Below are 18,889 nucleotides of genomic sequence, written 5' to 3'. Positions count from 1 at the left end.
CCGAAAATTTAAGTCACTTGTATACTTCCCTGTTTTCATACAATTTTGATATGCAGTGGTTTTTGTTTTTCTTCTTTTTTTTTTAACATAACAGAAGCCTCATATATTTTTTATTTATTCTATTTGGAAAAGAATGCTATATATTCATATAGTAAATCTTTGCAAATAGGTAAAAGTGGCTATTCTGGAAAGTTTGATTTGTATCTTAAACCCATATACTCAGTTTTTTATGTAAATATTTGATGATGATACAGAGAAAAAATTCAACATGCATTATATTTTAATTATATATCACCATGTATTAACAGTGATATAGTATATTAATATGTAACAAATGGATACCCAGCTTTAGATGTTTTAAAATATTACATACACAGCTATCAAGAGAAGTTCTTGTAGAAAATGAAAAACTATGAAGAACAAAAGCAGATTATTTCCATAATGCAAAAAAGTTAGTAAATTATACATTTTGCATTATTTTCCATTAAGCTATTAATAATATAAGAATAATTTTTTCACTGAATTTTTACATAATTATAAGATTTAAAATAGGAATTTAAAAGTGAAGATTGTCATAGTAAAGTAAAATTTATACATGGCATAATTAATTAAGTTTAAATTCACAAAAGCAGAACTGTGAACACATTTACATTAATTAAACAAATTATTGTTTACTCTAAAATGTTTTTGTGAATTTAAATTTTGTTACTTTTGCAAAATATAAAAATTAAAAAAATAGTACAAATTTCTCTGTATGAGTGCAAGAAAGTAAGATGTAAGATTAATATGAAATTAAAAATTGAATGTAAATTTTCTTTGAATGTTTCAGGATTTATTTAAGCTAAGGTTAATTTACCTTAAATAAAACTCATGCAATTATTATATCTCAATGAAAAAAAAAAGGCTGTTACTATTAATAATACAAATTTAGAAATTATAAACTATTGTTTGCCCAATAACCCAAGCATAAGCAACTTCTGTCATTTAACTTGATACACTTTTTACTCAGGTATTATGATGATTTGTGACAATTTAATATAATTCTTTTATTTCTCTGGCAGTTTTTATTAATCTGTTAAATAATTTTCATAGAAATTGTTTTTTTTTTTTTTGCCAATATAAATCTGTTCAATTTATAAATTTGCATTATTAATCAATTGAATAACAGTTATTATGAAACTTCTTGTCAAATTAATCATTTTGGATCATGTACAAAAGTTGCAGCAAAATAGGATGCATTCATAAATTTTATAATTGTGTATTATCATTATCTTATAATACAGTAAAGTATGCTCATTGAATCCAAAATGCTCCCATACAGATCTTTACAATTTATACATTTCTACAAAGCGTGATTTACTATCTCGGTCTTTGCCATCATTTTTTTTTATTAATTCATTCTTTAAATCAAGTAATAAAAATTAGTATTTTAAAATTAAATATCAAATCCGTTATGACAACTATTAAGTGATCATTAATTATTGATGCTGAACGAAAAAATTAACAGCAAATGTATAAAACCACTGAAACCTGGAAATTGGTCATGGGTTTGCACCCTATCAACAGGTTGGCTGTGTTAACTTTCCAGGTTTTCTTCATTGACTAATGTCTGATTAAAGTCAGTTCCTCTAGAAAGCCTCGAGAGGAATTCCCTTTGGCAGAGCATCCATGTGTTTGTTGCTTTCATCCATTGCCAAATCTAAAAAGCAAGCAGTCAAGTAGAAATCATAAAAAGTCTTGACTAATCTGCTTGCAAAGATTCCATGTTTCCAGTCACAATAATTTCCCAAATTACGTATTTTTTTAATTCAATCTTCTTTTTTTATATACGTGCAAATTATTCAGGCTGGTATAACTAGTATTCATTAATTCTTAATAAGGTTTTTAAGTTCCTACCTATATCTGAAAAAAAAATAAATGATTCACTTCTTAAATAGACTATTTTGGTTACTTTACAATATTTCTTAAATATAATAATGTGGTTTGAATTTTAAGGTTTTTATAACTAGAAAATAAAACAAGCTTATGGTAATTTACAAGGAATAATGTTTTTAATAAGAAGAATTCATAAAGCTAGAGATGAACTTGATTTAAATAGTTCTAACTCTTTTTATAACTAGAAAATAAAAAAAGCTTATGGTAATTTACAAGGAATAATGTTTTTAATAAGAAGAATTCATAAAGCTAGAGATGAACNTAATCTCAAAATCACTCGCACTTTGAATATTATTTTAAAATGCATTATTTTGAGTTAAATTTTATTATATAAAAATGATTAATTTCTATGAACAGGCAAATAAGATTTGTAATCTATTTTGTTTGCTGTTAAAATAAGTTTAAAACATCAGCATAATGTAATCTTAATTATAAAATTTACTGATAGATGCAAATAAACCTAAAAAATAGTAACATTAATTTTTAACTTATTCAAAAATATATTTTAAAATAATGTGAAAAGGATCTATATATAATACATAATGAAATTCATCTCTAAGCTTTTGATACAGGTAAAAATAATAAAGTCATTTTAACATTGAACTTTAACAGAAACAAAACAATGTTTTTGTCAAAATGCCTTTGTAGCCATCATTCAATATAATGGCTTACAATACTTAATTTTTTATTTATTTTTCTTGATACATACATATAATAATATCTATAGACATTCTAAAATTGCATTTAATCTTTTTTTTTTTATTTATTAATATATTTGAAATTATTACTATTATTATTAAAGATTTCAGATGTTTACATAGAATTTGGATGAATCAAAAAATGAGCCTTTTAACAATCTGAAGTTACATCCTTATTAATATTGCATATTTATTTAAAACATCAATTACTGTATACATCTTTATTTTTATCTGTAAGAAACTATATAAAGAAAGAAATACTTGTTTTGATGCATATTTACAACTGATAAGTGGTCTATAAATACGGACGACTAGATAATATTTGCACAAATGCCTTGTATTGGGCATTCGGTTAATTGCACCTCATTCTGTACATAAATACAATCTCCTATGACAACATTTCAAGAAGCTGTTTATCAATTGTTATCAAGTCAATAAATTATTACAACTTCAAAAGGTAATTTTTTTTAAAGAATTCATATATTAATATTTTAACAATTAACACCAGCCTTTTTTCTTTACTCTGCCGTTTTTCATTTTCTCAATATGTTAACATTATAAATTTATTGAAAAATAAATTATGTAATATATAAATAGTCTCCTCCTAACACTTTTGAAATAATAATAATTCTCTATGTACCAAAACAATTGTTTGCAAACTATGTGAGGCATTTATACACAATTATTTATTGTTATGATCTCTAATTGCTCAATATTCTCATATACCAAATAACAGAATTGTACTATTTTGCATTCAAATTAATGTCAGCTTGTTTGTGAAGATCCAAAGAGCATTTCAAAATGCTTTGTATACAGATCACAATGTTCACCAGGTTCAAATTGTGGCAATCCTCTTAATCTGATGTTGCGTTGTTCAAAAAACTTGTAAACAGCATAAAAGGTCGAAGGATCATTTGTGTTCTTTGCTGCATGTAAAAATTTCCTTGCAGAAACTGTATCAATATTTCCACAATTTCTTATAAACCTCAGAGCAGATATTATCTGTTGTTTGGAAAGAAGAATTTCTACAATTTCTTCATTAGCTTTTCCTAATCTCTTCAACATGTCCAAAGCTAACTGATCAGAAGCAGGATAGAGATTTTGCAATGAAAGTAATAAACATGCTAATGGTTTAGAATCAGTTAGAATTTGGTACTGTAGAAATTGATGAAGCTGATAAAAGCAACGATGCTGAACCAAATGATTGATTAAAAGTTCATGAAGAAAATGTTGCACAGGCAATTGATACTGCGTCAATGATCGAATGTATTCCACAAGTATGGCAACAATATATTTATAGTTTGAATCTTCACTAACTTCAAAAACAGAAAATACCGTATACATGTCCGACTGATCGCACACAATCACAGGTTTTGGCATAATAGACAATTGCGCTCCTGCAACCACACTTTGTCTTTCTATATGCTTCTTACAAACAAGATTCAATTTGTCAAATATTTTTGATAGCAATGATAACGTATCTTCACGACGAGATAAAACAACATTCTTGCAAACTTCTAGCAAAACAGATTTCGAATTTTGACGGAGCAACAGAAAATCAACAAGGAGACATTTGTTGTCGATCATATTAATTATAGGTTCTAACTGCAGCTGGACATACCAAAGACAACCTAATTTTGCATCAATTATAATATTAGGTTGAAACACCACCCAATTAGGAGAATATAAATCACACACTTGTTCATCACCGTCAAAACTCATATGAGGTGGAACAGACGATAATTTCAACACAAAAGGTTTAATGGGACAAGGACGCACAACGGGCACGTGATAAGTGACAAATCCATCGCTATCCCCCGGCAGTCTAATATCGAACAACATGGAAGTCTTCGAAGCCTGATGATGAACAACGACCAGGTCGTCGACGACGTGAACCGCAAATCTACCGCTCATGTCGAGTTTCAGTATATCGGTCTTACGAGGTGGACCGTCCTTCTGCAAAGAATAGAGAACGATTTCTGCCCCTCCTCCACCAGACGTACGTGGCTGGTGCCTCAACACGATCACGCATATTTTTTGATAGATTGTCTCTAGAGTCACGTCCCGTTCCAGCAAGGACAACTTTGGCGGTTTGGGAACGACGGGTAGATCCACTTCGAATTTCGGAAGCCTGAAGACAGCGCCGGGTTTAAACTGGAAAGGATTCATTATATTTCCCATTGTTCCCGAAGATATCAACAACAGAGAAGATTCTGGCTGGTAAACGAACCAATTGACGGGAATGTTAACGGTCTTGACGGACTTCAAACTCCTCTTTTCCGATATAACTTGATATAACTCGATCCCGTGATCGGTTACAAAGGTTATTTCGTTCACACAAGTCCAAACAAAACCTAAAATCTTAGTTGCTTTCCCTTTACAACTTTGAGAATATTCTAAGGTGTCAATTTCCTTTCCAGTGAAATTAACAAATTCTACAGATTTCTGGCACCTTTGTATAGCCAAAACTTTCTGATCGGGTGAAAATTTAATGGAGATAACGACTCCTTTATCTTCCATTCGAAAATGGGCATTTGTACGATCATCTGGTCCTTTGACCACCACTCCCGTGGCACCACCAGAACGGACTGCAAACACCTGTCGGTTTGCATCGTCGAAAAACACATTTGTTAGTTTGCTAACCGGTTCAAACCTTATAGGGTTTGGACTTAATTCAAGAAAATACGGAGACTCCATCTTCCACCAAATATTTCCCAATGACTAACGGTTTACCATCCCTCTGGTGGCAGATTACAAAAATATATTTTAAATTATTTTTTTTAATAATTCATAAAACTATTTATTTGAATATTTATATATTATTAATACTTTTACGTATAAAATTAGAGTGTATATTTTCAAAAGAAAAATATTCTGTTTATAAAGAAAATAACAATTAATAATTTATATTGCTATACGTGTATATAAATAATAATAAATTTTATTTTTATTTAAAAATAAAAACGCAATCTAAAACTATTTTATCTTCAAATACACAATATAGTATGTATATTATATTTTTAGTAGAATTCGCGCTCTCTAGGAATTTCGGTAGACAAGTTCGGTGAAACGAACACAGGGATTTTACTCCTAAATTAGGGGGAAATTATCAGGAAGAAGGGAAATTTAACGGAAAAATATAAAGTCTGCCCAAATTGGTTAGTGGAGTTTCATCGATGGAGCTTCTAAAAGTCACATGATGCTATTGTTCGACTTTGCCCACGCCGCCTGCGCACGAAAGTGAAAATTTGTTTCTTTGGATTGTCAAAAAAACTAATATTTTTTTTCATAATGATTTTTTTACATTGAAACAGGAGCAAAACTAGGGAAATTTTAGGTATTTTTAGCGGGTTTACACAAAAGCAGGTTGACAACACTGACCACGTTTAGTATATTGTACTGTTTGTGTTATGTAACATAACGCGATAGTGTATTTGTGAATTATAATCAAAAACAAACTTGAAATAACCTTTGAAACAAAATGTAATTTCTTGTTTTTAAAAATATATCTGTTATATTATTATGGAGTTACGTTGATAAGAAAATTTTCCTTGAAAAACGATATTATTAATTTAATAGTAAAATATAATAGATAAAAGAAAGGCATTTTCCAGAACACGTGGCTTAGAATGATAAAATTCAAATTTACAATAATTTGTGATTTAAATGTTCGAATTTATTTAAATTAATATAAAATTTACATCAAAGTTAATCTATTATTGTATAAATGAAAAGAAAAATGTTAGGAAACTTNATAAAAATAATTTAAATTCAATTTCGTGTAAAATATATATTTTAATAAATTTTTAAAAATTTTAAAATAAAAGTCGCTGTATATTTTATATGTTAAAATGATTTATATTTAATTTTAAAAATTCCTTTTTTTAACGTTTCCCAAAATTTGCAAAGATTATGACGTATTTACCTCTCATTACGTCATTATGGTATGAATGCATTATTTTCACCGAACAAAAATTATTACCACTAATAAAAATTTAGATTAAATAAAAATATATATTTCTCGAAAAATGATGTGTAAGTAAACATAAAAGTAGATAAATACATCATCACGAAAGTAAAGTAAAACTGAAATTGCTTATATAGAATAAAATAGACCCTTTCCGGCAAGCCCGGATAGCTCAGTCGGTAGAGCGTTAGGCTTTTAACCTAACGGTCCAGGGTTCGAGTCCCTGTTCGGGCGAAATTTTTTTTTTTTTCGCCCCTTCTCTTACTTATTCTTCCATCCACCATTTATTCCAAAATTGCAATTAACATTAAATAAAATTATATTTGTATTGTGAATTAAACCATAATTATACATTTATAAAATTACATTTTTAACAAAGTACGGATAGTGGTGACACATCGTGGAAAGAAAGTGAACTATTTCTAATTTTTTAAATGCAATAGTATTTTATTAAATTCTTGATCTTATTTTATGAATTTATGTTTCCTTTATAATTAATTAATTTTTATATTATAAATTTCATGTATTTTAAAAATCGATTTTTTTTCTGTGCGTTTATATATGTACTAATCGAATATAATTTTTAAATTTTATTACTCGAGAGAGAATATATAAAGAAAGAAAAAAAAAGCTTAAGGCAATGCCATTTCTTATTAAGCGTGCAGATAAAAATATGGAAATGAACGTCGCATTCTGTTTAAATGGCTTAACTCGAAACAAATCGGAAAACGCTGGCGCGAAACGGAAGCATTAATTGTCGCGCGGATTATTTAAATAACAAATATAAACGAAATCATTTCTGGTATTGCCACTCTTATGAGTGTAATTATCATTAAGGTAGGTAAACCAGAATAATGATCAATAAAATGCTTGACAAAGCAAGAGGAAGCGATTAACGGACCGTTAATTTTTCCCGCAACTGACCTTTCTTGCAACCACCGACGGTAGCTCCACCCAACGGTTTTGAACGTGGATGGAAATCGTGATATTCATCTTCTCGAGCATATTTTCTAATATAATAAATGATTCTAACTTTCCTCGGCGAATAAATAAAAAAAAAAAAAGAAAAAATGTTGAAATTATTAGTAAAAGGTTTTCTGATTAATATATTAAAAGTGCAACAGATCATTATCTAACAGTTAATAAAATTGTTTTTTTTTTTTTTAATTTTACATTGTTGCCAGGTGCTATTTTATGACGTAATACAGTATATTTAACCGATTTATTTGAAAATAATTAAAATTATCGATATTATAATTAACCGATTCATTTATAACTGTATTATTTACTTATTTAAACAATTAGATAATTATAAAACTATGATAATGCATAGCGGGAGAAGGAAGAAACAAATATTTTCATATCCCCGCTTGGGTGAAACGAAACAGAAGGTGATGCTAATCTTCATTCTCCCTTTAAATAGCTCACTCCCCGTATGGGCGTTCGGAGAGTAATTAATGACGTCATTTCCCAAGTTATCTAGACTCGAAAGACGTCAACAGGACATTAACTGAATTATTTGAATAAATAAAATGCGCTTATATATCGGAGATCGTACATTAATTATTGCCTATATTTTAAACCTTCCGCTAACAAAATTTTAATCTTTGTAATGCGGCGCAAACATTCGGATTTAGTTTTTGATTAAATTTAGAGTATTTAAGTTGTAAAATCAATGTCGAACGATCAAAACTTTGATTTAAAATACGTGGCGATACACGTTAATACGACAAATATTCCCCCGCATTTAGCGTGGTTCCCTGCGTGAAGGTATGTACTGTACACGTGTAAGAACGAAGAAACCAACTTTTCCGCTTCATCACTACATATTTTATTTGTTTATGGTTCTTAGGAAGTATTTTTTCAAGTCGGATTTTTTAAATCATTAAACGTTACGTTAAAAAATTTATAAAAGTAAAAAAAGAACGGCTAAACTTTGCAACAAAAACAATAGAAAAATCCATTTACAAAATTCCACTCCTGCTACATTTAATTACGGTTATTTACTGAATTTGGTTAAACTTTTATTCTAAAATGAAGAAATGTTATTGTTTAGAGTATGAGAGTTATGCAAAATGCATATTTTTTTAGAGTGTAAAATGAGGTCGACTGTTACATAAATAGAACGATTGCAAATTGCAAAATGTTTTTTTTTTTTTCCTTTATAAGCGAACCAGTTAATGATTTCTTTTAGTTATCAGCGATGTAATAATGAAGGATGTCGAAAAAAAAAGCAAAACACGTGATACTTATTGGTGCACTTTCGATACAGCCTCATATAATTTCATATATAATAAGACGGAAGTGTTATATAGCCTAAATATATATAGTTTAATTATCTTTATAATCTTATCTGAATATATAGGAAGTACCTTAAATATTTTGTAATTAAATTTTAACTGTCTGATTAAAAGATTGAAGAAAAGTAATTAAAATTTTACTCTTCCAATTGGTACATTATTTAAATTAAATTGTTAAATTTATATATGTATATATATCCTTAGGTAGAAAATTACATTTTTGTACAATTCCCTAGAGAGGATGCGGCTAGAGAAAGATGCGGGAAACGGGATGACGGGACGTTTCGTTGCCTTTTGTGCGTAATTTTTCATCGTAATCAACTTATCCGACATCTAATCTTATGTTAAACAAGAGTTTCATAAAACATGTCATCGTATACACAAGTTATGAAAACTTTTATATTGATATTATAAAGCGTTGTCACGCTTGTCTAGTAGACTTCGACGACTTTGAATCGAAGTGTTATTTTCAGGGCGTAGACCACAATTGAATACAAACTTAAAAAGAAGATATATGGGTTTCGTTGCCGTAAATATATCTTTAGTTCAATGTGACCCGTAATATCAAACAGAGTTTAATAACCTGTATCTTAACTGGTGGTTGACACGAATTGTTCTACAAACGATTAGAAAGTGAATGCTTATGACTATAATCTATACCCGAAGGCTCTTGTCAGATTTTATATTATGTGTCTACACCTCGTTGTGACGCCGAGTGTAACAACGCACGAGTTTTTAATCCAAAAGAAAGATGTTTATGGCTACGACAAAAATAGTTAATGTGGAAAGTTAAAAGACGTGATCGCTCTTTAAAAAATAAACATTTTTTTTTTTTCCTTTAACTTCTCTTACATATTTAGGTCTGTACGTTGGGAATAATGCGAACGTTGTATAGGTTATTGCACGATTTTTATCAAAGAATTTTTAATTAGATTATTAATATTAAATGTTAAATTCTGATTGTTATTATCGTCTGTAGTATTGCGTAGGGGTGGCACATCGAAGTGTGCCTCATTCCTTCTGGTAATTTGCACCTGATGCGTAAACATCCCACTCTCATCATTAACACAAAGGAAATGGAATGCAGATAACGTTTCGTACGAATGAAATCACTTTACGAACTTTTATACGCCAAATTGAAAATGCAGCTTAGTACAAACGAAATTAAAACTTTTATTTGAGGATTTTCATCTGGCAAGTAATAATACTTCATATTAATTTTAAATTTGCACCAAAGAGTAAATGTCGTTATAAACAATGCGATATAGTAATTATAAATGTTATAAATACAGTACTGTTAATAAATAAATAAAATAAATACTGTACTGTTAAGTATACATCATTAACAAGTATGGCTTTCAATCTATACATTGTTGCAACTTCTTGCAAGTTCTTGCAAACAACTCTTAATGATTTCTAAGCCATAAATAACATTGTTTATAAAGAATTACAATTTACATTTCTATCCATTTGATAAATGATAGTAACTTCATTAAGATGGCATTTAGTTCTATTGTTTACTTTTGGTCACTTACCATCAATTCTTAATCCCTTAAATCCTTCTTTGTATTGATATTTATAAAACAAAGTTTGTAATTCCAAAATTTATATTTAATTCTGGAAAAATAAAAGAATTAAATTGGAATTTTATGCAGATTAATATCGGAGAAATTCAAAAAACTTGTGCGCTGTTACTTCCTTATGCGAAATTGTAAATCATGAATTTTTCCTTATTAAAAGTAAATAAAATATGTTTAGATTTATATAGACAAAAATAATAGTGCGGTAATCGTGGCCCGTTAGCTCAGTTGGTTAGAGCGCCGTGCTGATAACGCGGAGGTCGTGGGTTCGACCCCCATGCGGGCCAAAAAAAATATTTTTTATACTCTAAAACGTTTTTAACTTCTAAACGTTTTAAACAATAAAATAACGTTTTAATTTTGAAATAAAAATGCCACTCGCCTGCAACGAACTTATTCCGATAAAACTTTCCTTCCTCTTCCCTAAATCGGCCAACTTATGCTGCAATCTGGTGGCCGAAATTAGAAGCGTGAGTTTTTATTTTAAAAATATAAATTATATNATCTAACTTCGTCCTCGAGATTAATTAAGGAAGGACAGACGGATGACAGTGGAAATTTATGGGTCTACAGTTTTTTCAAATTACAGTCCAACAGAGTAATTTATTTCAAATGTTTCCAGTTATATTTAATTGTGTATTAATCGGATACTGAGAGCAGAAAATACTGTATTTGCAACAACAAACGCTCGATAGTTATTTGATAATATTTTGAACGGCATCTGTGCAGGAACAAACAAAATGTATTTTATTATTATTATTATTAATTTATATAAATAAGAAACAATATTTAAATTTAATAAACTAAAAAGTTGATTTGTGAAGTAATATAAAGAAGAAAGTCTCTTGAATACAATTAAAAAGTTATATTTTCTGTATAAAATTTAACCTACAAAATATGTTTTACTTACAGCAATTATGAGTTTTATGGTTACAAGCATGATTTATAATTACATTGTAAAATGTTTAGTATACAAATAACAAAAAATTGTTAAGATTTTTATATTATTAATTAACAAAGAGATGATTTTTGTGTTAAACAATAGTCAAATACAAAATAATTTTATTGTAGTGCTTGATTTCTATGTAATAATAAATGAATTATCTGTCGTTTCTTTCGTTGGATTGATGTAGGATACGGTAAACTCTGTTATAAATATAACACAAATATATTCTGTTTACTATAATAAGTACTGTATTTAAATCTGTGTATTATAACACTAGAAATGTGCATTACAATGCATCAGCACATAACGAGCTACATCACTAGAAAATAATGCTGTGATAATATATATTATAGACTTTAAATATGTACGTATATATGTAGGCTATGTATATATATATATATATATAGGCTATACACATACATATGTGTGTGGTTGTTTTTTAGGTATTTAAGTTTACTTATTCATTGTAACTTTCATATTACAGTTAATAATATACAGTCTGCGATTATAGAGATAGATATTTATCTGTTTTATCAGCTAGATTGTTTGGAATTTAGCAGTGAACCGATTAATCTGATAAGAAAGTGATAGAATAGCCACAGTCGAGCTACTAGATAGATAGGACATTGAACGAGCGAGCGGCACGTGTTACTAACAAAATGTCGAATTCTGTAGAGAATTCTACATCACACCTTTCGCATTCTTACTTTTTTTTTTCCTCCGTTTTTTTTACCGCCGATTTACTTGCAAAAAATTTAATTGTCCTACATTCTGTTATTTTTGGATATTGCACCCGTTTGAGAACAATCGTGTTGAGGCCCGTCTTTACTCGACCATGCATTAATATTTTTTTTTATATAATATATTTATATTATTAGTTTTTTTAAAAAATATTAACATCTTACGTAAGGATGATTTGCGATTGTTGGGTTTAATCTAAATTCGATCAAAACATATTTTTTGTTGTGTAATTTTTCTCTAATAATTTCGGTTCATCCGCCGCTCTAAATTTCTTCTTTGTTGTGTTTCGGTGCTCGTTTCTGTAATCAATATTAAGAGGAATTTGATAAAAGGTTTGTAAAGGTTTTATTATTATTATTATTATTAATTTATATAAATAAGAAACAATATTTAAATTTAATAAACTAAAAAGTTGATTTGTGAAGTAATATAAAGAAGAAAGTCTCTTGAATACAATTAAAAAGTTATATTTTCTGTATAAAATTTAACCTACAAAATATGTTTTACTTACAGCAATTATGAGTTTTATGGTTACAAGCATGATTTATAATTACATTGTAAAATGTTTAGTATACAAATAACAAAAAATTGTTAAGATTTTTATATTATTAATTAACAAAGAGATGATTTTTGTGTTAAACAATAGTCAAATACAAAATAATTTTATTGTAGTGCTTGATTTCTATGTAATAATAAATGAATTATCTGTCGTTTCTTTCGTTGGATTGATGTAGGATACGGTAAACTCTGTTATAAATATAACACAAATATATTCTGTTTACTATAATAAGTACTGTATTTAAATCTGTGTATTATAACACTAGAAATGTGCATTACAATGCATCAGCACATAACGAGCTACATCACTAGAAAATAATGCTGTGATAATATATATTATAGACTTTAAATATGTACGTATATATGTAGGCTATGTATATATATATATATATATAGGCTATACACATACATATGTGTGTGGTTGTTTTTTAGGTATTTAAGTTTACTTATTCATTGTAACTTTCATATTACAGTTAATAATATACAGTCTGCGATATAATACATATTATATTTGTAATTGAGAAATAGTGTAATATTGTAATAAATTAGCTACAATAATTAAAATGTAATGAATATTTTAAAAATAAATTTCAATTTTCCAACATCTTAAACTTATTATTGTATCAAATCAGTAACAGCCTTTAACATACTTTTACGTCTTCCGCCGATTTTCAACAATTTATCGGACTCCATTTCCACTGTCATTACAGCACATTCATCAACATTAAATTTAAAATTCCTATAAAGAAAACTTGATAACTCATCCAATAATAATAATAATAATATAATAAAAGAACAACATATATTTGTGCAATAAATTAATTTCTATTTTGAGCTTTTCTTTAAAAAAAAAAGAGAATATATTTAGACCACAAATTTCAATTATAAGATATATTTTTAAAGAATGAAAACACTTTAATTGCTTTTATGCTGACGACATAGAAAAATAATTATTTATAAGATCGGCGTGTATCGAGTCATCGTCCTTATGCAATGCAATGGATAGTAGTTATATTAAAGTTTCTTCTTTATTCAAGCATATAACTCGAAAATCTTCAAGTTCTATCCTTTGCAGAATTGGTTAAGATTATCAATAAGATGACTCGACGTTGAATATAATTATGAATCAAATTAAATTTGTTGAATACTGTAAAGCATTCTTTAAAGTAGAACGGATAGTTATTGGTAATCATCTTCAATTGATTCTTTTGAATCTAATCAATGAAACTTCCAGCCATTCGAATACATTATTAGAGCTATATTGCCAATTGTTTCAAATAATTGTCCACGGACGTTGTTCGAGCACAATTTACGATCCAATTGTTACATTGTATCAATGTAATTTTCAATTTTTTTTTCCTTTTCTAACGCAGTATTTTATTTACCATCTGCCTAACGTTTTTTACTCCTCGCAACTATAAAAATCTTACTTAACAATAGAGAAAATGAATTAATTAAATTTTAAAATTTATACACAAGATTTCATATATATATTTTTTACTAAAGAGTTGATGCGTGAAATTTTAATTTAAAGGAGAAACGGCTATTTAATAATAGTAATCGAATTGATTTAATATGATGTAAAATATATACAGAAGCGATGCTAAACTTAAAAGAGAGAAAGAGAGAGAGAGAGAGAGAGAGAACAAAGAATAAATATAATATAACAAAAATATATAATAGCAAAATTCATTGTTTTGTAATAACAATTTAAGCATAAAATTTTATAGAAAGAAAAAAAGTAATAATAATAAAAATTCGACATCGTTTCCTTTAAAGTCGAGAGCAACGTTCTTAACTTCTAAGATGTTATTGCGATAAAGTATCGTGTTTCTATTATTCATAAATAATACTTTCTTTTATCGTCGTGGAAAAATTTTTTTTTTCTGTCTTAGCGAGTATCCATTTTCACAAGGAAATCAAAAACAATACAAGAATTACATAGATATCTATAAATTTAATGATATCTCACTAACTGATATTACTAAATATCAGTCATTGAGATGACTTGGACATAGATTAAAAAAAAAAAAAAAAAACTACATCTAATTATGCAACAACATGTTTTAATCATCAAAAATAAAATAATTCTAACGCAAGTGGAATAATATCTCTTTCTGGTATGATTTATACGCTTTTATATAATTTATGTGATTAAACACAATAGCCTATATAACACGAATCGAGAGAGATAGTGTGTGTGTGTGTGTGTTTGTATGTTTGTATGTGCGCTTACCTTTTCCTCTATTATTATGATTATCCGAAAGTTTTTCCTTTATTTCTTCTCCGTGTCGTACTCAGTTTCCTCTAGAAAGCGTGTGACTTTCCTTTCTCTTCTACTTACGTGTAAATACGAGCTCACGAACTACATAAATGTAAAATATTGAGGAAGATGAAGAGAAATAATCTTATACAGTATACAAGAGTTTTAAACAGTTTAATGATAATTAATTACAGAGTTTATTCTAATAAATTGTTTATATTTATTTGAATATTTGATTTCTTTAAAGATTTATAGAATATTATTTATTTAAACACGCTTCTTTATGGATTGTTTACAAAACACTAGATTTTGTTTATATTCGCTATAATAATATATTTTAAAGGCATTTTTTCTGATAATAATATACTTACAACGTTTTTTTATATATATATATATTGGAATTATAATCATTTAACTATGTTCTTTTGTTAGTTATAATCATTTATACGTGTTATTTCTGTTAATAATATCCTTTCAAACATAATAATGTCACAAATGATAAGTTATTCGAAATGATGTTTATATAACACTTATACAAATATATTAATTAATAATAATAATAATAATAAATATTATGTTTATTATCAAATAAAATATATCAGAATATTAAGTTTACAGTATTTTAATGGAATAATATACTATATTATTTTTTATTAATGTCATTTTTTCTGAGTGTATTTTTTGTTTTTTTGGGTGGATGTATGTTTATATTTTTACACTTGGGTATTATGTGATGTTGTATATTTAGAACATAAATATTATTAATGTAGTTAATTCAGTAATTCTGTTATCGAAATTTGTTTTTTTTTTACTTTCTATCTACGAATGGTTATAAACTTTACACTTTAATGTATTGTTATTATTATTATTATTTTATTTTTTGCTTTTAAAACTCATTGGAAAATTTAAGTTTTAGTTGTTTATAACTGAAATTAAATGACACAAACATTTATTTTTCTTTTTTTTTTTTATCAATCGAAGAATTTTCTTCGGTTACATAAACAAGAAACAGCGATAAAATTTTGTTTTCTCGCATTTAACAACTATTTTATCGCATACATTCGAGAATATGATAAAAGTAAAAAAAGAAAACCGAAATAAATTTCCTAAACAATTCCTTTTCGTTTAAAAATATTTATTTTACTTGTTCTTTTCCTTATTTAAAAAAAAAAAAAAAAAAAATTTGTTGGGTTATTCGAACGATATTGATTTTGTAATCTTTTTTATATGCTTATTGATTGATTTTACGATAATAGAAGGGGTGCCACGATTTTTAAAGTATTTTTACATTACGTAACTCGATCTACAATATATATATATAAATGCTTAAAGATGTAATAATTATCAAAAATATCAATAAAAAAAAAAAAAGGCGCAAACAATTAAGACTTAGGCACTGGTAAGGCTTTGTTTGCTGGTTAAGGCTAACATCTGCTGTTTTGGTGAATGGAGGGCAAGAAATAGGGGTTAGAAAGAGGAAAAAAAAAATGTATACAGTATATTATATTCATAATCACATCTGCTGTAAGCGATACCGATGTTTGTCTGTTTTTCCTCACCTGTTAACCTGATTATTTAGAGGTGGACCGTAGTGATTTCGTGGCATAACCGAGTTACTCAGTTTCCAACATTCTGTTATGTAAACAGGGGTTTGGGTATGTTAAAAAATCATATAACGAGTTTATCTTCCATATCGTAACATCAGAGGCGGAACCATTTGCATCAGTACAGTCACGCGATGGACAATAGCTGTAGACCTTCTATTCCTTCTATTGGACACATGCAGAAGGTCAAACAATTGTTGCAACTACATTTCCTTTATCTGATGTTTATTAGTTATATTATCTATAAAATGTTATTGGGATGGTTTTAATTAAGGTTAAATAAACCACTTTTATATTCATTTATTATGTCATATTGAATAAAAGATATCATTGCTGCAGCAAAAAGATAGAGAGAAAGTATTTGATATAAAAGTTATGTTTCTTTTGTTTTGTTTGTCTGTTTGTTTGTATGTATGTGACGATGAATAATCGTATTTTCCTCGTTATCGGTTATGAAACTTTCCTCTAGACATAACAGACTTACGAGTTAAATGATAAGTTTGAAGTTTGAATCTTCTTTAACCTTTAAATAAAGGAAAAGTCATGAACTGACACATTAAAAATTTATGAGTAAAGTTTGTAAATTAGCTCAAAAAGTCTCGTCTTATGTAACAATAGTTATTCAAATTTCTACTAAGGAAAAATATCAGCAAATTAACTTTGAATTTCATTGATAAAAATAATTTAAATTCAATTTCGTGTACTATTTTATTTTATTTTCTGTTTATACATTTAAAATTAAATACAGACATTTTCTGTTTTTGATTAAATGTTAATGAAGATCATGATATAGAAAGTATAGAATATATTAATTATGTTTCGCCGAACAATCAACTATTTTAACTAAACACCGATCTTGATAGAAATAATCACTCTTTTAATATTACTTTAAAATTATTGCCTGTGGTTTAAGAAATTAATTAGCATATAAAACTTTGTTACGAAACAAAACGGGTTTATATCTTTAGTCTTTTCAATTTGTATAAAATTAAGATATTAATTTACTTCAAAGCTTACGTTTTAAAGACAACTTTTACTTCGTTTTTTTATATCACCCTCTTACGAATTTTTAATTGCCTGGGTGTATGGGAAGAAATACTAAAAAAAACTCTCTCTCTCAAATCTAATTCAAATTAATTTTTAACAATAAATAAATCATTTTATTTCCTTTAATATTTAACACTCATTTAGCTTATCAAAACAGTTTTTTTTTTATTTTATTCGTAAGAAAAGATTTTTATACGATTAATAATTATTCTTCTAATTGAAAATAATAATGATAATACAGTATATAAGAAACAAAAGACAGTCACGGTCATTTTGAACTGGAAATCTTTCTATAGTAACTTCTTTTTTTGAAAACTTATTGTAGAAACAGTTGTAAACAGTCAAAAATTTCCTATAATTTTACTAGTTTTAAAGGAAATAACATTAGTAGGAACTAACTACAATTTAAAATTTACATAACGCATAAAATTGTTGATAAGATCGATTATTTTTTCAATTTTTTTTTGTTGTAAAGTTAAAAAAAAAAAATTATAATATGTAGTAACCTGTATAATATTGAACGGATCGATCAGTGGCACATAATACCTTCACGGTTCCCAGTGTATTTGAATTAGGGGGACCTCATGTAGTGTTTTAACTTCGGGCATTTTTCTTCGGGGGAAAATATTTTCTTATAAAAGATTGGTTTGGGGGTCTCTCGATGGTGGGGGCCCTCAGCAATTGCCCTTTTTTTCCCAATGCTCAAATGTTCTAAACAGATTTAGAACCCTTGCAGAGGATTAAGGTAATTGAAGCTCGGTTACTGGTATTACTTTTTAAAATGCAATCGAAAACGTAATTATAATAATAATAATTTTTTAATTTAAAACAATAAAAATTCCCAAATTAATCATTTATTTAAACATTTGAAGCATTAATCATTCATATAATCTGCACGAAAATAACGATTACGCCAAGAGATTATCGAAATTAGTAATGATGTTTATTTATAAATGATGAAAATAGTATCATTTTTCTAAACAAAAATTGTGGCTGAAATTTCTATGTTTACTTTAAACAACAATCCAAGATAAGCAATTATAGAAAACGAGCGATAAAAACATCGAATTGTTAGTAGAGAATCTCGTTTATTGTTCTTTTATGATCTTGTTGCTAGTACGTTGTAAATGTCACGTTTCATTCACCATAAATTCCCCTTTAAGTATACTCGTTGTCGAAAACTCGACGAACAATTAAGATTATAGATTGTTTATATAAAAAAAAATAATAATAAGTGGATAAAAAAAAAA

The 18,889-nt window shown here is 27.5% G+C and overlaps 1 protein-coding gene, 1 long non-coding RNA gene and 2 other non-coding genes across 5 annotated transcripts; 2 read left to right on the top strand and 2 right to left on the bottom strand.

Moving 5' to 3' along the window:
* Positions 1 to 2,553: 2,553 nt before the first annotated feature.
* Positions 2,554 to 5,395, bottom strand: LOC111621450 (uncharacterized protein C18orf8 homolog). Its single transcript, XM_023363606.1, has one exon. The coding sequence runs from the start codon at positions 5,328 to 5,330 to the stop codon at positions 3,399 to 3,401; it is 1,932 nt and encodes a 643-aa protein (XP_023219374.1). The 5' UTR covers positions 5,331 to 5,395; the 3' UTR covers positions 2,554 to 3,398.
* A 1,366-nt stretch (positions 5,396 to 6,761) lies between these two features.
* Positions 6,762 to 6,834, top strand: Trnak-uuu. The gene has a single exon. It is a non-coding gene; the product is annotated as a tRNA-Lys (tRNA).
* A 3,859-nt stretch (positions 6,835 to 10,693) lies between these two features.
* Positions 10,694 to 10,767, top strand: Trnai-gau. The gene has a single exon. It is a non-coding gene; the product is annotated as a tRNA-Ile (tRNA).
* LOC111621451 lies at positions 10,749 to 13,494 on the bottom strand. Of its 2 annotated transcripts, none has more exons than XR_002756077.1 (3): positions 13,376 to 13,494; positions 12,332 to 12,466; positions 10,749 to 10,929 (listed from the first exon to the last, which is right to left on the bottom strand). It is a non-coding gene; the product is annotated as an uncharacterized LOC111621451 (long non-coding RNA). The 2 variants fall into 2 exon arrangements; XR_002756076.1 differs by lacking the exon at positions 13,376 to 13,494 and adding an exon at positions 12,679 to 12,788.
* Between the last annotated feature and the right edge of the window lie 5,395 nt (positions 13,495 to 18,889).

The sequence above is a fragment of the Centruroides sculpturatus genome, unplaced genomic scaffold, assembly GCF_000671375.1.
Source record: "Centruroides sculpturatus isolate CEXI.00-Female unplaced genomic scaffold, Cexi_2.0 scaffold227, whole genome shotgun sequence".
In the NCBI taxonomy this organism is placed as follows: Eukaryota; Metazoa; Arthropoda; class Arachnida; order Scorpiones; family Buthidae; genus Centruroides; species Centruroides sculpturatus.
The sequence above is the reverse complement of the archived record's forward strand: the minus strand, read 5'-3'. Positions and strand labels throughout refer to the sequence as shown.

What these genes read in the sequence shown, in the direction of transcription:
- LOC111621450 (XM_023363606.1), bottom strand. Translation starts at nt 5,330, where the DNA reads ATGGAGTCTCCGTATTTTCTTGAATTAAGTCCAAACCCTATAAGGTTT.